This window comes from Bombyx mori, chromosome 18 (genome assembly GCF_030269925.1).
Source record: "Bombyx mori chromosome 18, ASM3026992v2".
NCBI classification, from domain to species: domain Eukaryota; kingdom Metazoa; phylum Arthropoda; class Insecta; order Lepidoptera; family Bombycidae; genus Bombyx; species Bombyx mori.
In genome coordinates this window covers 10,972,674-10,994,150 of record NC_085124.1, presented here as the reverse complement: position 1 = coordinate 10,994,150, position 21,477 = coordinate 10,972,674, and the positions used below count along the sequence as shown (strand labels likewise).

The window sequence follows — 21,477 nt, the reverse complement described above, 5'->3', positions numbered from 1 at the left end:
CAATGTGTCATTATAATGTATAGAAGCTACTTCTTTCTTCAAATCAGAATACAATACTGTATCGCGTCAAAAGCAGACAGGCTGGTTACCTACTCCTGCGGGCTTACATTACGCCCTACCGCCAATAATTACGAAATTCTTCGTCATAATTCATATACGCGGCATTTGCTTTAGTAAACAATATCTATTTAATTTTTCAAATGAAATTACAAACCTTATTTCTTAGATTGGACTAAGTCTCTTACTCTTGTTGTTCTAATTTGATGATTATTAACTACCATCGTTATTTTGTTGTCAGCTGAGGTCACTGGTTCGTGACTGCCCTCGTATTAATTTACCTATAAACATATTTTAGTTATCGCAGTGATGGCATTGTGGATTTTGTGTAGCGCGTTTCTTGTCACTTGATCCGTGCCGGTTAAGTATATTTGTCCATCTCTATCAAGGGTAGGCGTTAGAAAAGGACGAATGATTTGTCAAGTTTCCGATAGCTTGCAGGGTTCACTCGGACATTTTGGCGGGAAAGTATAGTACCTAACTTGATGTGAATTGGTTTAGTTTGTTTGTACTGGCGATAGGACGTCTTGGGAGTCCGCACGGGTAAATACCACTTTTTTTATGATTGAAAGATTACTGGTGGCCCGGAGGCCTTTCCAGCTTCACCGGGACAGGTGGGCGAGCAAAGGCTCAGCCAGGAGGGGTGGGATTTGCTAACAACTGCCCGAGCCCCTCCGAAGGAGACCTAACAACTCAAGAGCAATTGCTTCGCGAATGAATCTACTACCGGATCGGAATCGCGACTCACTGAGAAGATCCGGCGAGAAACTCAGCGGGCTGATGCATGGGTTAGGTTGCACGTCGACCTCTTTGTCAAGTTCGACGAGTACGGTTACCGGGGTTCCTCAGCTTGCTCCTAGTGTTAGAGCTGAAGGTATCTAATGCAAGAATTATTGGATCTGATGGATCCGTAAGGACGTGTCTAGGGCGACGACGGTGACTTGCTCCTGCGTGATCAGGATTCGGGGAGTAATCAGCGGCGGCAACGATAGTAAATACCACTCTGCCTATTTCTGTCGTGAAGCAGTAATGCGTTTCGGTTTGAAGGGTGGGGCAGCTGTTGTACTGTAAAAACTGAGAGCTTAGAACTCATGTCTCCCGGTGTGTGGCGGTATGAACGTGGTTGATGTCTATGGGCTCCAGTGCCGTAAGCTAGTCTATCCATTTAAGCAATAAAGAAATTAGGGTTTCTTGGACATAAACGTAAATAAATAGTCGTAGCTTATTAGCCGTTTCATATTTGGGACGGAGTACATGTGCTTAGGTTTGTGTGTGTGTGTAATGTGCAATAGTGTTGTTAAACCACCTGCTAGTCATTATGTATAAATTATTGTATGTTTAATATAACGTAGGTAATGCACTCTCACGTTTTGTATGTGGGCTCCGGTAATCACTTATTAGCAAGTGGGCTGTGAGCCATCTTGGTATTGATATAACGCAATAAAAAATAGTTGGATAATGATCCTTAAATTTTAAAGTTACAATGATCTGCTATAGCGATAACTTTCATATAATGGAAGAATCCCGAAAACTTGAATCGCGTCAATCACTTTTATAAGATAAGCATAAAAATATTAGGCTCAAATATCAATATTTATAAGCCTGCTGTGCAAAGAAACCTGATGGAAGATCTTCCTTTTATCTATTCCTATGCTATCCTGTCCTAATTCGAATAAGTTATTAATCAAAATATTTCCGTGTAATACGATAAGATTGGATGAGCTCCCACGATTTCGGTCGCGTTGTAGTTTAATTATAGTAAAACAAGGAAATACATTTGATGTCATCCAGAAGCTAATATGTACATGAAGAATCCTTTCAAATTGAAACTAAAAAGTGTCATCAACACAGCTTATAATTTCCGTCTTTCAAGTACGGGCGCACGAATATCGAGACGTTTCTACTATTCTTCCGCTCATTCCATGTTTATAATAAATATTACTTGTTACGCCATTTTTCGACCAATTATGATTTGTATATAATATGATTAAGATAAATATGAATGGTAAAGTATTAATTATATTTTTTTTCGACAGTGTCGTTTGAGACATTTATTGAGTTTATTAATATTAGTTACGTTATTATTATTGTAGTACCTACTATGCCTTCGCTTAAAATAATATGAAAAAAAAAGACAACCTTGTTCATTTTTGTCTACTAATTGACTCATTGTCCACTATAATTGTTCTCGTGTCTACCAAACATTTCTTTTGAGTGAGTAGAGTTCTAAATGGTTAGATGTTAATTTTGGATCAATATTTTTCCAAGAGTATGTCATGGAGGTATGTGTTTTTCAATGAAATTTATAATTTATATGTATTTATAATTTAAATTTATAATTTAATGATAACATGTCGGGTTCTAATTAGCTCTTACAAATAAATAATAAGCTTTACAATAACTGGGTGATTTTCAGAAAAATTGACCCCGTGACGATCAGGAAATATAATTTTGGGATTAAATGAAATTGCTTAAATTTACTCTGGTATCAAAGAACATGTAATTAACTAGCTAAATATGCTATTTAAATTACAATTTAAACATAAATATGAGAAATATTCAAGTTCTTTGGTCATAATAATATGTTGACAGAAAGTGTTCCTGTACTTCACACAACATAATCAGTCAGAAATAAAACAACCAGGTATTGAAACAAAATCAACTTATATTAGCATCTTAAGGATATGCTTAAAATGTTTTCAAAAATAACAAAAACTTAGCATAATTCTATGGCAATAATAAATAATCAGCCAAATAGTTTCATTTTCGTCACTTCTTAGACACATCGCCCTAGAAAAGTTGTTGTTTAGTAATGATACGTGTTACAAATGAAAAAATCAAGAGAGGAATTTTCGGCAATAACAAAATTCTAATACTAGTTTCAAAACTTAATACTCTAAAGAAATCTAGATACTTTTAAAACTAGTTTTGTATGATTTAGAATATAGGACAGTGATTATTACGAAAATTGCGTGACGAATAGGAATAATTTTGAGCAGTATCTACACTGCCAATTTAAAACACAATCACAAAGAGCGTGGTAATTTTTTTTTAAAAACACCCCACTATACTTTGATCACAGTAGTAGTAGTTGTAGGGTTTTTCTCAAAGAGAAAGGCAATGGAACTAAGCCATACAGTTAACTTTGATCACAGCTACAAGAAAGCAATAAATGACAGATGAGGTTGACATTAGGACTAACGTCTGTCGTTGGCAGCTGTCAGCTGTTTGACGGCTGTTATGTGGTCTACGCATTTATCAAAAATATAAATGGAAATTTCCAAAATAGTAACATGAATCCCTTTTCTAAACAATATAAATTATTTGTATTAATAATATTATAATGTTTTTTATAAAACGAAATTCTGACTTCAAGTCTTTAAATGGGTTTATAAGATTTTACAGGTGCAAAAACTGTGGCATAATGTCGGGTTTTAAATTAGCTCACATAAAACAGAACGAAATACATAATCGTTTTTTTTTGTTGTTTCTAGCTTTGGACGAAGGTGTCATTATGATGTTCTTAATTTGCGTAGAAATTGTTCCGACAAAGAAATCAAAAATGCATTCATTCAGTTAAGTAAAGAAGTAAGTATTTAAATGATACTAACACTTGAGTAATAGATAAGTAATTTTTATTATCATATCGTATTATACTCTCATATTTCACACCGCTTGCCCCGGACGCAGGATGGCGCCGGTTCCTACGCGGCTTGCGTGGCGATCGTGTTCTCATTGCTTATACTTTCATAACGACTTTCTTGGGAAGATTAGTTGCAGTGGTTTCCCCTTGCCTTCTGCACCAGTCCTTTTGGAGATTATTTAGATCTCCAGGCTGCTGAAGCCTCTTCTGGTAAATTACCCAGCCAAATGTTAGTGGTTATACCGCCACAGCTCGGTCGCATGAGTGTACCAGGCTCACCACAAACTGGGAGGAGTGGCGATTGCTCGTGAGGCGCATAACATCTGCCCACAACAATGATGCTGGATGACGACCACGACCGCTCTGACAAGAGTGATACGACATACATTATACTCTCTCAGCATTACACTCTTATTACTATATTAAATCATTTGAATAAAATGAAAACTCACAATATTTTGTTATTGCAGTATCATCCAGACAAGAATAAAGATGCAAAAGCACAAGAGAGATTTGTCCAGATTGTTGAAGCGTATAATATTCTTGGCAAACCAGGCACCAGAGCTCAATATGACAGCATAACTGAAGTTTCAACTGGACCCAATTCTTACGTTTATAAAACTCATGTGCCTTATAAGTAAGCATAATATATACAAACAACAAATAAAAGTAAATATATCCGAAATGCTAGCAATAGAAGTTATCCAAACTTTTTTGGAAATGTATCCCATACTTGAAAAAAGATATTTGAGTTTGTGATTTGTAACCTCATAGCACAAAATAGCCAGTTCCCGGGCTTTTTATTAAAAGTTGATAAAATTTAACTTATAATATTCAACAAGAATGTATTCCTAATTTAAAAGCACATGAATAGTATACTCCTTTAACTTTAGGGTTGTGATGGTAAGCATGAAGTGAAATAGAATTTTATCAAGCACTTTTATATGATCACTTTTGCACCTTTAGAACTTAAGCGACACCTGGAGAAAACATTCATTCTCACTTATTGTTTCCCCTTGCTATTTCCTTAGGGCTAAGTGCTTTCTCAATAAGGTTTTAAAAGTCCTGACATGGCTGAAATAAATCATTGTGTCTTTAAACCAGTTAGTCATAAGTTTGTTGCAATAATTTGTATGTTTTATTCCTAAAATGACACAAAATAATTTCAGTCTACGTAAAAATGCACAGTACAGTTACTACTATGATTTCGGATCCAAAGCACATAGTGCGAAAGGAAATACAAACACATATTATAGTAATGAGAGTGCCAAGAAAATGCCCAATTATTATATAATTTTCACATGTATCGGTATCACCTTACTTGGTGCTATCCTGCAAGGATATGTAATAAGGTAAATTTTTTTTTATTAGCTAAGGTAACAGGACAAGGACATGGTCTGTGTCCCAATGTTCAACTGTAACCACTCTCCATAGCCATAACAAAAAGAACCTGCATGATGGGACCTAATGATGGGCATTACACCAGATTGTAGTCTTGATTGCATTACTAAAACAACTGTTGTATTCTCCAACTTACTTATGCAGGTTTGCAACATGTCCTGGTATCAGCACTTAAAAAATAAGTTTTAATATATTATTATCAGGAAATCTTAAGAGTCCTTAGGGACTCTTGGGCTAGATAAGTAGTTGAAGATGCTGCTAAGTGCGGTAGAAGTAATTTAAAGGGATGAGTAATGCACTTGTATACTCTAACAAACAGCTGTCTGTTGTGTTCTATCGTTAACTCCTTATGTCCTGTGTACTGTGTACAGTGTTTTTATCATGAATATAATTTGATTATCCAAACGTGAATGTCATCACCATCCCGTCTCATATGTAAACATATAAATATACAATAAACATAAACTTTCAATTCTTCAATAATCTGAATTAGATGTTTGTTGTTGTGATTAGTTCTATGAAAATAATATCTGTGTGTGGTACATGTTGTTGTTATTTGACAAAACAATATGCATCAATAAGAGAATGCAGTCTGTCCATCAATATATTTTTTTAATCAACACAGAATATAAAATAAAAAGAATGCTGATGCTATTCATTACAAATAAATAATTACTGATAATTTTTATAAATTATCATCATTAATAGACATAAATCAAGAAATTAAATGTGCTTGATATAATGTTTTAACACTATTAAATTTTAATTATCTAATTAGAAAACTATGTTCCAAAATGACATCATCAAGAACTTCATGTTTTGCTGAAAATAAGTGTAAAAACATCTACACAAAAGGCCCAATTATTTTTATTATTTATTGCGCAGTAATACATTTAATAAAACTATGTGTGCTGATTTTACCATGATGAGACTGATCCTATAACAATTGTACAAAGTAGCAACTCATGCACAAAATTCGTACACATAAATTATTAAGTTTTTGTAAGAAGAAAAACAAAGGATTTAAAGGTGGTTGATTTTAAATTGCAGAAACATGTATGTCGGTCAGCGCAAGCAAGCATTACAGAAGTCAATGGAACTTGCTGATGAACTCGATAAAGTAAGGGCAGCCGCTACTGGTAACGGAAATGAGGTATTGAATTGATATTTTCTACAAGATTCTTTTCTACAAAAATAACCTGAAAATGTTATTCATTCTGCTAAAAGAGATGTATGATTTTTATGCTTAATTGTAATGGGTCAGATACATTGAAATCGGGGTCAGAGTCATATTCTAAAAGCTTTTTTTTAGTATAGTATTTTTAAAGGTTAATTGGTACCAATAAACAATATTTGGTTGTTTTTTTTATTGCTAGATGGGTGGACGAGCTCCCAGACCACCTGATGTTAAGTGGTTACTGGAGCCCATAGACATCTACGACGTAAATGCGCCACCCACCTTGAGATCTAAGTTCTAAGGTCTTAAGTATAGTTACAACAGCTGCCCCACCCTTCAAACCGAAACGCATTACTGCTTCACGGCAGAAATAGGCAGGGCGGTAGTACCTACCCGCACGGACTCACAAGAGGTCCTACCACCATTAATTACAAATTATGATTTTGCTGGTTTCATTTTTATTACATGATGTTATTCCTTCACCGTGGAGGTCAATCTTAACTTTCTTAACTAGATCGAATAATGCAGTGACACCTCTACTAGATCCTTTTCCGATATGGGTCTTTGCGTACATCTCAGCCCGCGGCCTCTTGATTTGAGTGGCCAATGGAAAATGATAGGGTTGTCGCAGTAGAATCTTTGAATTTGATCGTACAAGTGCTTAACCGAACTCAGGTAGAACATTCGCACAAAATTCATGAAAATTAAGTAATGTATACCGACGGTGGCGTTAAAATAGGCGATGTTGGTTAAAAACTATTTAAACTTTTTTTTTTTATAAATCATTCCAGATGCAAACTCGATTGCTGTTAGACAAGATCGTAACCGCCTCCAACGCCACGGTGGCCACTGCGTCACTTGGTCACGCACTAGCAACGGACAAAAAGTGATTCTAATTTGTTTATTTTAACATCCCACAGTAAATAGATAAGTAGTTAAGTAGGTAATTATAATTCGTAATTCGTAACATCTTCAGATTTTACATATGACATTACGACGACATTTGACATATGTATGTTATTATGACGTTTTGACAGACAAGTTTTTTTTTTTTTTATCGTTTTGATTTGCGAAACGCATTATTGCTTCCCGGCAGAAATAGGCGGGGCGGTGGTACCTACCCGTGCGGACTCACATGAGGTCCTACCACCAGTAATTACGCAAATTATAATATTGCGGGTTTGATTTTTATTACACGATGTTTTTCCTTCACCGTGGAAGTCAATCGTGAACAATTGTTAAGTACGTATTTCATTAGAAAAATTGGTACCCGCCTGCGGGATTCGAACACCGTTGCATCGCTATATACGAATGCACCGGACGCCTTATTCTTTAGGCCACGACGACTTCGACTTGTTTCTTGGTCTCTGGCAATGTCACGAATGCGTAAAGGGATTAATTAATTTAATTATCGGACATTGGTTATATTGACACGGGCGACAAACAAATAATAAAAAAAATGTAGTATAGCAGTAATGTTCTGAATTATTTGTGTTTGCGAAAGCAAATGTAGCGTTAAAAAAGGTAAAATACGATCTAGTCAATGGAAGTTGTGTATAGAGTAAAAGTTGTTATATGTTTTGTAAATCTTTTCACTCAAATGACTTTCTACAGATCTGTTACATATTTACCTCTTAGCTTTAGTACACCAGTAGTTTTGTACATAAATTTGAATAAATACTTATTTGTAAGCGACCCTGTAGAAAAATATATTGTATTATTAGAAAAATTTAAAATGTTTTAGTTGAAATATATTTATTTTAAATGGAATTTTGTATACTGTAATAAAGTGTAGGGTGTTGTCGTACATTTAATGTATTTTGATATTTCTACAGAATTATATGATTCACATTTCTATTTCTGTATTAGTTTTTTTTGACTTAACCAAAGCATGTAAGTATGAATTATATAAATTTAATAAAGTATGAACAGACGTTCATAATTTGCTAGTAATATCGGCTGATCAAATACAAAATGTAGGTACACTAAGTGTTTTAGTTTCGCCTTCATCTACATTATAAACTACTAGCCACCCGCCCTCGCTTCGCTTCGGAAACTGTAATTTATTATTGATTTCTCCACTATTTAATGGATATTGTTATATATATAAACCTTCCTCTTCAATCACTCTATCTACTAAAAACCGCATCAAAATCCGTTGCGTAATTTTAAAGATTTAAGCATACAAATAGCTTTCTCTGTCCCTATACCTCTATATAGGCACAGAGAAAGCGACTTTGTTCTAGACTATGTCGTGATAATATTTTTTCGAAAATTCTCCTGGAACTGCTGACGATATGCCTTAAGTGTATATTGTAGGGGCGAGTGATCGAGTTTCACTGGTAACACCCAAAAAAGACTGGAAATCTGCAATGTTCTAGACGCAGTTTTCAGTCTATCCATAATCATTGCGCTTTCCACATCGCCGAAATATCGGGAACTTGTTAAAACAAAAAATCATCGTTAAAATATGTTAAACAAGAAGCGTTTATAATCTAGATACCTACTGGTCTGCCATTAACATAACTTACACAGAAGTACTGGTTCGGACTTGTTTTGGAAAGGTGCGAAATATTAGCCAATTATAATGCTCCAGGTGCTCAAGCGTACTTTGCTATAGATTGATGCTGTGGAGGGCAAAGGGAAGAAGCAAACTCTCTTTATACGAAAAACTTGAAAAGTGATCATTTAGAGTGGCGCCACCGTAGCAAGTGGTGTAATTTGTAACATAGTGCCAAAAGTTATATGAAATTTTGCCAAATTCATATCATAGCACTTGTGACTCTAGCGCTGTTTTGGTGGCTTCTTTATTTGCATCTTTATTTCCATAGTGGATGCGTGTGCCCCACGCTCGGTACTCGCTACAGCTGAGCGAGATAGCACGAGTCTCTGTCTTTTTTGTCTTAATAACTTAACGTGACGTAATAAAGTCTACATATCAACGGCGTTTCCACTTATATTCTGTCTGCGTTAGCCGTCTCTCTTCTGAGCAGGTGGATTTTGCCGAAGTTAGTTATAAAAGTGATACTTATATTAGTATACTGTTTTAAAACTGGGTATAATTGGGACAGGTTTTAAATTACTAAGTGCGTAACTTGTAAATCTTCATGAAACACTGTAACGGTATATTAATCGATCTATATTAGTCGATTAAATCTAAAAACTGTATAAATAGCTCAATTTAAATTTTTATTTGTAATGGTTCTTCTTCTTCTTTTTTCTCAGTCGTGTCACTCTTGACAGAGTGGTCGTGATCGTCATGTAGTGTTGGAGGGGGCAGACTTGATGCGTCTCACGATGTCGCGCCATCTCTCCCTGCTCGAGGCAATTCTACTGCACTCATTTAGGGGACCTCCCACTGTAGTTTTAATTTGGTCGGTCCACCGCATTTGATGGCCTCCCGCGCGGTCTTGTATCATCAACGCTTCCCTGTACAACGAGGCGTTCTATGGACCGGCCATCTCGTCGCGAAACGTGTCCGAAGAAATTCACCATTCGAGACTGTACTATACCAAATAGACGCTGCTTGATGCCGAGTTCCTGAAGTATCGAGACATTTGTACGAAAGTCGGTCCACGAAACTCCAAGCATTCATCTCCAGCACCACATTTCCAGAGCGTCTATTTTCTTCCTTTCCACGTCTCGCACGGTCCACGTCTCAGCAAGTCAGCAGCGTATAGAAATATAGAGAATATTAGTGTTCTAACGAGCCTGATCTTTGTGCTTTTGTTTATATTTCTATTTCTCCATACCATAGTAATGATAGGAATGGTACCATCTACCATTACTACCATTACTACTGTACTATATGTACCGTATTTTTTTCTTTACAGAAATATTTCGGAAACGTTCGTTCCAGAATATGGAATTGCAGACGCGACAGAGGACTATTCTTATGAATGTTCAATAAATAATGACTTGAAGTTACTAAGTGAACTTTTGCAGAAAATTATGGAATACTTGGAATAAACATTCTATATAAAACTAACCTTTTTATCAGTTGATTAAATGTTTTATAGTACATATATACCTAAAGATGGAATTTCTTGATACTAGATATTATTATTAGAACTTACTAGATCTCAGTTTTTTTTGGCGATTCCAGTCCACGTGACAGCGGTCACACGCACGGTCGGTTAAATAATTTAAACATAGTTTAAAAAGTAAAGAATATGCTTATATAGCAATTTTTTTTTTTTTTTTTTAATGTAAATTGTGTTGGTGTGCAATAAAGTGTATTCTCTTAAACTAAACATGACCTGTGTGCTTAGTGCGAGCTTTCTAATGTTCTCGATACCGCAAAAGTTAATTCAAATTTGTATGCAGTTAGAACAGCGCCTCTAGCGGCAAACGTTCCAACTCCATATAAATTTGAGTTAACTTTTAAACCATAGAGAGCGTTAAAAAACTGGTATTAAGTGCACTGGCCAATATGCCTGGACAAAGTGACAGAATTATTGCTTTGTCATTGATTATTAACACTCGCGCATATGTTCAAGTTAAATGAACTTCTCGAAGCTGCTAAGAATAACGTTAAATGCTTCGATTCTGATTCATAAGTACCAAAGATAATCTGCAAAAATGTAGAAATAGATTTACATAAAATCATGTTCAAAATACAGCTTGTTATCAAGCTATTTAAGTGAAAGTGTCCGAGCAAACACCCGCAAAATGCTGATATTAATTCAGGTGAGTTCCGAAACGAATATTCTAGAAAATTAAAGGTAAGTTATGGTAACGTTATTGCCTAAGCATTCCTAACACATCGTCATCATTATCATCACCAGCCTATAGCAGTCCACTGCTGGACATAGGCCTCTCCAATTGTTCGCCACTGAGCACGATCCTCGGCTTCTCTCATCCAGTTCCTACCAGCCTCCCTGCACAGATCATCACTAATACCTAACACGTTAGCCCTAAATCGAATATATTGGGAAAAAATGTAGTTATCTCTATAACATAATGTAATATTGTGGATACGCAATAAATTGTTATCAATATAGTCTGTTTCAGGTCCGGGTAAAGACTTATCGATGTATGTGCATGGGTTTGGCCACGTGTGGAGTACTGCTCCGAAGTCTTGGCCATGGTTCACCTTCTGCATCAGTTACTTCTATTTGACAGCACACTGAAGAGGCTCGTTTGTCTTTAATTTCGATATTTTGTTTCGAAACCTCGACTATAATAGGTATTATTAGGATGAGTCATTTTTAAATTTTTTTATTTTTATTGCGTAGATGGGTGGATGAGCTCACAGCCTTGGCGTTAAGTGGTTACTGGTGCCCATAGACGTCTGCGACGTAAATGTGCCAACCACCTTGAGATATAAGTTCTAAGGTCTCAAGTAAAGTTACAACGGTTGCCCCACCCTTCAAACGGAAACGCATTACTGCTTCATGGTAGAAATAGGCAGGTTTACCTACCCGCGCGGACTCACAAGCGATCCTACCACCAGTAATTTATTTGTTTTTAATAAAGTTAATAATAATAATAAAGTAAAATAGAGTTGTTTATAATAATAATAATATAGTTAATTGTTTCTCGGCAAACGGTTTAATGGATCATGACTTATGAAAAGAATGAATGATAGAAATGAAATATTCTGAAAATTTTAACCGTGTTAAATATTTATTTCGCAGACACTGGAAAAGGTAACATATTAACAACAATTCTTTTAAAAATAATTAACATAAACAACAATAATTAAACATATCGAAAAATAGGAGCGCATTTTTAAGTCATTGACTGAAACAAAGTTAAATATATTTTATAATCATTCTGATGATTACAGCTGTAGTAATGTGGAATTCACGTTTTATTATGAACAAGTGTTCCAGGATCACTTCCTGAAAGTAGTTTTATGTACACTGCATCGTTTACGTGCGGTTCTTTGGGTACGATCAGAGGTTCACCATTCAGCTTAATGTCCTTGTACGCCGCTTTGTAAATGCAATTGAAGCCGAGCCTCTCAGCTGACATCGCGGAATAGGCGCTAGATGTATCCATGCGGAGTATTCTTATGCCGCGTTGCTTTGTGATATTCCTTAAAATAAACAAAAAATATATAAGCACATCTACACTCTATACTAATATATAAATCTACAGTGGTTTCTACGGATGTTCCGTTATAACTACTGAACCATGCATCCGATTAACTTAAAACTTGGTATCCATGTAGAAGATACATGTACTTAATGGATAGGCTAATTTTTATATGAGTGTTGGACTCCCTACACCAGTTGCGGGGGCGTTAATGATGAGGATCTTTGTTGGGGTGAGAAATAAAAATGTTAATTTTAAATTCCCAGCGAAGCGGACGGGTACACCTCGTCATATAATAAAATGTAACATCTACGCTCATAAAACTGGGAAGCTAGCCTAGCCTAAAGTATACGGTCCGAAACGAGAATCTTGTCTTGAAAACAATAATAACTACCTAAATATAGAAACTGAAAATTGGTTGAACAACAAAAGAGAAAATTGTATTATACTTGACTTTCTTCTTCTTTTTCTTCACCTTATCCCAACTAGGTGACGTCGGCACAATTTTTGTGCTTGGTCGGCTAATTTTTCTCTTCCATTCTCTTCTATATGCCGTCAGCCCAACACTTATTCCTCTCTCGCTCATATCGTCGTCATTCACACACTCCATCCATGTCTTCTTCGGTCGACCTCGTCCCCCTCTACCTTGCACTATCATTTCCACACATCTCCTAGTCACATGCATCTTTTCTCTACTTGCATCACATGTCCATACCACGTTAACCGTATTATACTTTACCTATAAAGATATTATATTACAGGTTATTTTATGTTATGTTATACAGTAAGGAAACGCTACTATGGCCGGACATAATAGAAGGAGAAATACTATAGCGAGTAACACTTCATAATGACATAAAAGTTCCCAAGGGTCGATTTATCGGGCGACTGTTTGTCCAGCCCCCAATGAAATATCTTTGTCCACACGTGTTTGATAATTTTTTTTTTTATTGCTTAGATGGGTGGACAAGCTCACAGCCCACCTGGGTTTAAGCGGTTACTGGAGCCCATAGACATCTACGAAGTAAATGCGCCCGCCACCCACCTTGAGATATCAGTTCTAAGGTCTCAGTATAGTTACAACGGCTGCCCCGCCCTTCAAACCGAAACTCATTTCTGCTTCACGGCAGAAATAGGCAGGGTGGTGGTACCTAACCGCGCGGACTCACAAGATGTCCTACCACCAGTAATTACGCAAATTATAATGTTGCGGGTTTTATTTTTATTATACGATGTTATTCCTTCACTGTGGAAGCCAATCGTGAACATTTGTTGAGTACGTATTTCATTAGAAAAATTGGTACCCGCCTGAGATTCGAACACCGGTGCATCGCTCAACACGAATGCACCGGACGACTTAATCCTTTAGGCCACGACGTAATCACATTTCAGGCTGAGCCCTTGCTTACCCACCTGTTCTGGTAAAACTGGAAAGGCCTCCGAGCCACCAGTAATCTCTCGAACATAAAAAAAAAATAAAAACCATTGAGATACGCAAATACTATTATCATTTAAGATACTTTGACTCCTTGACAGACTTGGATTACGGCTATTATCACGCATATATCGGTTTAGAATTACGTGTCTGCCCGAAATATGGATTAAATCGTATACAAACCCGATTTCAGGAAGCGAAAACAAAAATTTGTCACAATTATCGAGATATAGAGGACACATTGATATCGTAAAAGTAGGAAATTTTGTTTCAGTAATTTGGGTTTGGTTTTCTGGCGTTGGTGAATTATTGACTTTCGTGAATACTATCGATCATATTAAGTGTATAATCTATGCTATCGATACTTACTCCGTTTCTCTCAATAACTCGTTCATTACACCTCTTCTCCTCCAATGCGGGTCTGTAGCTGCAACCTTAATATCCACAAAAACTTTATCACTTGGAAATTTCTCAGCAAGTTTAGCGCCTTCCTCCCTTCTGGCTAGAATATGTAGAATCCTCTGGAATTTAGGATTGGGACATCGAAGTGCTTGATTCAAGAGACTGTTCTCCTCATCTTCCTGTAAAAAGATATTGAGATTTCGTGATTTGTGAAGAGAAAGCTGTTACGTTATTAAACAATTATCACCGTAAATTTAAAATGGCGGAATCTAACCAACCGGGTAAATATTATAAGCGTAGGCCTTCGATAAATAAATCGTCCATCACTTCTGACGAATTGAGTAAAGAGTAACCTGTTTAAAGGTAGGTGAGACTTTCTTAAAATATGGAAAATATTACTAAATAAAATAAAAACTCCTTACATCCTCCAATGGACATATTCCATTGATCATGGTACCAATGATTTTTCCCTTAGGCTCGACGGCTTTGAAAGACAATCCTTTCAGTAGCGAATCCCTGCAATATTCCTCTACCTCTAGACATGAGCCGGAATCATATAACCCTACTGCCTCGTTCAAGGGTTCGTCGATGAAGAATGTTCTGTAACGAAAATCAAGCTTTGTATATTGTTTCATTTGTGTTCACAGTTTATTGTTGCAGTAAATATTACTGTATTTATAATTAACTAGAGGTCCCGCAGTAGTCGAAATTCGACTATAATTAATTGGAATTGTAAGTTTGTACAGTACGAGTAGTATGATTGTATTTTATACTTCTATAATCACAAATTTCGCCAAGACTACACTATAAAAATATTAACAAAGACAAACAATATTTAATTTATTCTCAATTTGACAACAGACGTCAAGAATAAAAGTTTGACAATAAATAGTATGCATGCGTGTGTGCGTCAAATACATGGTATGTAGTGTGTTTAATGTTTTCTTTATTGATTTAAAGTATCTTTTATGCATAATTTTAAAAAAATATTAGCAGTGTGCACTTCTTCTCTATATTCTCTATAAGTGTGAGAAATTTCATACTCCTCCGTCCGCGCAATTTTCGTAAAAAGGGATACAAAGTTTTCGCTTCACGTATTAATATATAGATTGTGTACGGTGGGTGTTAGGAATGTCTTAATAAAGTTTTATAATGAAGGGACAAATATGAAATATCTTAAACTTATACACTACTGGTGGTAGGACCTCTTGTGAGTCCGCGCGGGTAGTTACCACCACCCTGCCTATTTCTGCCGTGAAGCAGTAATGTGTTTCGGTCTGAAGGATAGGGCAGTCGTTGTAACTATACTTGAGACCTTAGAGTGGGTGGCGCATTTACGTCGTAGATGTCTATGGGTTCCAGTAACCACTTAACACCAGGTGGGCTGTGAGCTCGTCCTAAGCCTATAGCCTAAGCAATAAAAATATAAAAAAAAAACTAATATCGATCGGGTCACCGGTGTTTGCGGAGTGTAAAATAGTTGGATTTTTGTATGATAATCTACTTCAAATTTATTTTGTATAGTTGTCAACGGCTAAATAATGAATTCGTACGGTTGTCACTGATTTTGAACGTGTGACCAGTTGTAAAATGTTATTGTATGTGCCTTTAAAAAAATTATGAAGATACTTCCGTCATGAGATTTATATTCTTATGGCTTTGAAGTTACAAAAATAGGTTTGTTTTCAACTTTATTATTTTAATCGATTATGTTAAAACCATATTTTGGTTGGTAACGAAGCTAGTGGTGAGCATTTTAACCTCCTTTTTGACAAAGGCGTCTCTAGCCCATGTAACGTCTGAGTGCAATAATTACCCTAGCGTCTTCTAGTAAGCGCGCAGTCAAACTGGAATAGGTGTACAAATGTAGGTAACAGATTCATTGAAAGTGCCGAGGCGGCGCCCCCTAACTCCGCTGCGCCTGCACCCAGCACCATAGGGTAAGCCGCCTCTGCTTTTTAGTGCTGTAGAATCATAGATAGTGTTAAGTTTATACCGTCAAAGCAGGTCATCCTGTGCAATGGTTAATGCTTTGCAATAGCCATAGGTAGGATGGCGTACCACAGGTACGCAACAGTTGAGATTAGAGTAGAATCGTACTTATTGCCATTGTAATACTGACATTTTACTATGATTTAATTTACAACATTAGCGTTATGCATTCATTTAAAATTAACGATTGTCAAGTGCAGCAGATCATTGATGCTTTTTAACATTTAATCGTATTAAATTTTTCTAAGGAACACCAAAGGTACAAGAATGACCAAATAAACCACATAAATAATTTACTTAGAAATACTGAATTTGCTATTACGTTCTTTCTAAATTTACTTAAATTAAATCTCGATAAGTAATAAGCAAACTAAGGGCCCCTCAAAATTTGCAACGGGCCCCGCGTTGTCATAATCCGGCACTGGTTGATTGTTTACTGAAACACGTCACGGTGTTGACTTTAACAATTTTGAATTTTAATAACTCTGCATATTTAGGAATACAATGTGTACCTACATACTAAAATCGGTTAGAGCGATGTTTTGTTTTTGTTTGCTTGTTAATTTTCAGTCACGGAAAACATTGACATGTGATAATCTTTATATAATATACTTAGTCTGGCCATAAATACTGTTACAACTAAAAATAAAAAAAAAATCTATTGCAAATAACATTTATTACTTTTACAGTGTGTTAGTTTAATGAATAAATATAATAATAATAATAATAAGCCTTTTATTCCATACAAATAGTAGGTTGCATACATATTTTAAATATAATATAAAAATAAAAAAAATATATAAAGAAGAAAAGAGAAGAAGAAAAAAAGTCCTGATGTTATTACACGTGTTTCACTTAATTTGCTTCCCTTCTCTCTCCCTTCCGTTTCCTTACAAAAGTATAAATCTAGACAACGTTTTTAAAAAATATATAGAAGTTTGTTTGCATGGACCCCTCCTCAAGTGAAGGTGAAGGCCTCCTCTAAAGTATAACAGCTGTTTCATTATTAAGTTCTGACGTTGTAAGTTACTATGTAAAGCTGATCTTTCTTCTCTTTAGTTGAGTGAAATATTTCTTGGGTTTGTGTTCCATTTTCTTATTATTGAAGAAGTTTGAGATATCTTCCTTAGAGGGTTATGGTCTTGATCTTCCACGGTGACCAGCCGGATTGGAAGATGAATGCATGCATAAATATAAAACAATTTAAAGTATAAAAAGCTTATTCGAAGTGGTCTCCATTGGCTGCAATACAGTCCTTTAAACGTTGAGGCCAGTTATCAATAGAAGCACGCACTCTTTCCATGGGAAATTTTTTCATTGCCAATCGTACGGATTGTTTTAGGGACTCCAGATTATCATGGCGTTTAGAGCAAGCCGTACTCTCTAAAACTGACACAAAAGTATGGCTCAGTCACTCCTTCATAGCTAATACCCCACCAAACCATCACTGAAGTCGGATAGTGCCCACGTTGCACTCTGTCGACTAATTGGGAAGCTTCCTTAGAGCTTTGAGCATAAATACGGTCATTTAAAATGTTGCTCAATTGTTAAAAATTCTTATCCATAAACAAAATTTTTCTATGATCTCCCTTTGTGTACCGCTTCAATAGTTGTTACGATTTTACTACCCTATTCTCTTTTAAATTATCAGTTAAGAAATGACCAGTACGTCTCTTATAGGCTGCAAGTCCTAAATCATCTTTTAAAATATGCGACATGGTTCTAGGTGCTATCTTCATCTCCCGAGATAAAATCTTTTGCTTTCGGACAGGATTTCTTCGAATTATTTCCCTTACTGCTTTGACCACCTTTTTCGTATGAACACTACGTGGACGGCCGTATCTTTTTCTGTCACATACAGAGGAGGTCTCATTGCACCTATTAATAGCCCGGTACACAAACATTTTACTAATACCAAGCGTATGGAGTTTTAAAAATTGCATTTGGCTCCATACCTACTTTGTGTAATGCAATCACAGCGATTCGGTTCTCTTTATCACCCCACTCCATTTTAATATCGCAAAATATTGTACAATGTATTGGTGCCAAAATGAGAAAACTCAATGAGCAATCATATAAAAACGACAGATTCCAAATTCAAATGTAATATTTTGTTTATTTTTAATTGTAACAGTATTTATGGCAAGACTTAAGTATATTTCTTCCGTGCGTGTGTTTGTCACTGAACTCCTAAACGGCTGAACCGATTTGAATGATTTTTATTGGATGCGTTTGGTTGGTACCCTGGATGGTTTAGATTCACGAATCAGGCCGGCAGATAGCGCTGCAGTCGGTATCTAGGTTATATAACTATATTACAACCAAACGGCTGGATCGGCTTGTTTGAATTTTTGCAGGACAACGTCAGTCGGGTCGGCTAGTAAGTTAATAAAGAATAATCTGTGTCCTGTGGTTTTACCCGCGTTCAATTTTCTCTATTATTATGAAATGGATATTTCTGCGTGTTTTATGTACATTATCGCCGTTTGTCCAATTGAAATTTTGTGTTTCTGTTTTGGTTTCAAGAATGTTTCCTGGCAAAGGACTTTCCAATACGATACCTATCGTGCCCGGTATCACCTATTATATTACTATTAATTTTTGTCTACTAATAGTGGCCATCCTCCTCCTCCTCCTTGCGTCGATAATCACTCAGTGCTGAGGGTCGTGGCCTCTTCTAATAACTTTCTCCTGCATTATCTTGCGCCATTCCTGCCTCTCCTCGGCTGTGTGGATAGCAACGTGGACTGAGGTATTGAGAGTGGAGCGTATTTGGTCCGACCAGCGAATTGGATTTCTGCCTCTGGGCCTTCTCCCGCATACCTTGCCTGTTACCAGCAGCAGATTGTCACCTTTCTTTCTGGCGATATGTCCAAAGAACTCGAAATTCCTCCGCGCGCATGTAAGCCCACAATACAGGGCGTATTGTGGCCATATAAGCCCACAATACGCCCTGTATTGTGGGCATATATGGCCACACTGTTATATTATTTTAATAAATGGCGTAACTTTGGATGCACTAAACGTATATTATATATGGTGTGCGTCCTGATTGCAGGTTCGGTCAAACCCTGTAGTTTATGTTCATGTCCATTGTATTATTAGTACATATTATATTAGCTTCAGTTACAAACATGTCTACTAAAGCGCATTGCTTAAACAACAATTCAATAAACATCCAGAATGACTCTGATGTTAATATTAAAGATTTGTTTGATTTTAAAATGTCTATTTTTAAGTTGTGTTTAATTTATTATAATATGTAGATAACGGATTCTTACAACAAAAGTGTACCTGCAACTTAAGTGCTCAGAGTAGGTTATACAAGCACACACGAACTGTCATTTTTGGCGCGTAAAATCTTTAGCTAATAATTGAATATTCGATATACATTACCTTTTAAGTAAGTCCATTATTTCCTCCTCATCGTTAGCAGTAATAGGAAGGACAGTAAAAGTCGTTTCTTTGGACATAACTGAAATTACAATTTTGTCAAAAATTAATATGTTAAATACCAGAATGTCCTTGAAAGAGGTAAGTCAGAAAAAAACAACTAAGCATTACCCAATTTAATAGGAAGTGTCATTAAAAAGGCGCTATTTTAAAAGGTTTTCCAAATTGTATTCAAATCATTCGAACAATGATTTTTAAAATGGACGACAACTATTGTTATTTTTTCGAGCGCGTAAGTTTATCGTCTGTGATAGCACTTAACCTTAAATTATATGAAAACGTATTGATTACTAACCGATTCAAAACATTATCAAATATCAAATAAATATTTGTAGTTTGAGATAGTAATATAAATCAAAAACTAAATCGTGGATGGCTGGTAAGTACATTACTATTCAGTACACCACTGACCGATAATATCCAATTCTAAAATAGAAACCATTCCGTATCGTAGTCGAGTCTCAAACCTGTTTCTACGAGACTTGTTGAATAACCGTAGGCCAACATGAAGATTAGGTCGATTATCGCGTTTTACAAATAAATTCACAGTTTTGTTAATTCGATATTAGCAATATTTTAATTTGGTTTTTTATGTTATGCGTTATGATTTTAAAGCGCTGAATGGTATTGAGATCGTTCTGGTGATTATATATAAGAATATCGAGTTATTATTTTTGTTGGTTTATTTTCTTTTTATTTGAATTAACTAAGTTATGTCCTAATTAAAAGTTACTTACCTGAACAATTAAAAGAGTCTTCAGCAATGTTAAAAGATCCAACGCATAAAAATTTTAAACTCCTTAATTAAAACGCCTTAAAAATGTTATAAAATAAATTGAACGGTAAACATGACCGCACTGAACTCGCTCCCTGAGCCGAGTGTGTTTATATCGCATACACAACAGCAGGAAATGATAAAAAGAGTTTAGTTCAAAGCGAATATTGTATACTTTTTGTACTTACTTATTTATTAATCGCAAAAGCCGTTATCGCTTTTGGACGTTTCTTACCGAAAATATAATAACGATATCTTTTCTTAAGCAAAATAAACAAGTGCTATCGGCATAATTTTATGTGATGTGGGTCGGAATTGAGAACGGTATCTACCCTACACTTCAAACCAGTATATCGCACTATATAGGCTCATTATATTCTCTACCATCAGTTTTTTTTTTAAATATAAAATTGTTGACAGCTAAATCATTTGTACAAAGTAATCTGTAATTTATTTTCTGGCTCTCGTAAACAAAGCTTAATTAATGCTCATAATTTATGAACATTGTGCGTTAATATGTTGTAATGAAAAATATGCGTCATTTCGTTAGTACACAGCGTTTGTTTTTGTCAATTACATGAAATACCATTTATTATTTTGATCGTAGGTACTTCATCGAACCGCACTGAACTATATGTAGATACTCTTAAAGTTCAATAATATGTTTCCCAATCATTCTTCAATGTAGAATGTGTTTTTGTAGACTGTGTTTTGCGTTATTCGATTGTGCTTTAAATATATTTTTTTTACAACTTGCTATTTTTTAATATTTTTTTATTGCTTATTCTCGTTCTGCGCGTTTTCATAATGCTTGAAGACGGGGGAAAAATGTCGCGTTTTGCGTCTTTTCCTTCCACAGGCGTTTTTGATATACGGTACAATGTAAATGGACTGAGATTCGCAATATTAAAACAAAATATAATAAGAAGACCACCTCCCGCGTATTCTTCCACGATGCCGTAATGCGTTCCGGTATGAAAGGAGGGGCAACCGTTGTACTCTATAAGTAAGACCCAGAACTAATGTCTTAAGGTGGGTGGAATGGACTCGCTGGATCTTCTCAGGATCGGAATCGCGACCCGTTTCCGATCCGGTGGTAG

The 21,477-nt window shown here is 35.8% G+C and overlaps 2 protein-coding genes across 8 annotated transcripts; one reads left to right on the top strand and one right to left on the bottom strand.

Moving 5' to 3' along the window:
• Positions 1-3,257: 3,257 nt before the first annotated feature.
• DnaJ-13 (DnaJ (Hsp40) homolog 13) lies at positions 3,258-10,266 on the top strand. Of its 3 annotated transcripts, XM_038017094.1 has the most exons (7): positions 3,262-3,462; positions 3,552-3,645; positions 4,171-4,337; positions 4,870-5,052; positions 6,152-6,254; positions 7,070-7,164; positions 10,112-10,266. In XM_038017094.1, the coding sequence occupies exons 1-7, from the start codon at positions 3,401-3,403 to the stop codon at positions 10,245-10,247; spliced, it is 840 nt and encodes a 279-aa protein (XP_037873022.1). In that variant the 5' UTR covers positions 3,262-3,400; the 3' UTR covers positions 10,248-10,266.
• Positions 10,267-11,887: 1,621 nt separating this feature from the next.
• LOC101737915 (dopamine N-acetyltransferase-like) lies at positions 11,888-20,644 on the bottom strand. Of its 5 annotated transcripts, none has more exons than XM_038017088.2 (5): positions 20,566-20,644; positions 19,546-19,624; positions 14,580-14,757; positions 14,125-14,336; positions 11,888-12,321 (listed from the first exon to the last, which is right to left on the bottom strand). In XM_038017088.2, the coding sequence occupies exons 2-5, from the start codon at positions 19,620-19,622 to the stop codon at positions 12,087-12,089; spliced, it is 702 nt and encodes a 233-aa protein (XP_037873016.1). In that variant the 5' UTR covers positions 19,623-19,624; positions 20,566-20,644; the 3' UTR covers positions 11,888-12,086. The 5 variants fall into 5 exon arrangements, with proteins under 5 accessions (XP_037873016.1, XP_062529503.1, XP_037873018.1 ...); XM_062673519.1 differs by lacking the exon at positions 20,566-20,644 and adding an exon at positions 19,714-20,501; XM_038017090.2 differs by lacking the exon at positions 20,566-20,644 and adding an exon at positions 20,340-20,499.
• Positions 20,645-21,477: the final 833 nt, after the last annotated feature.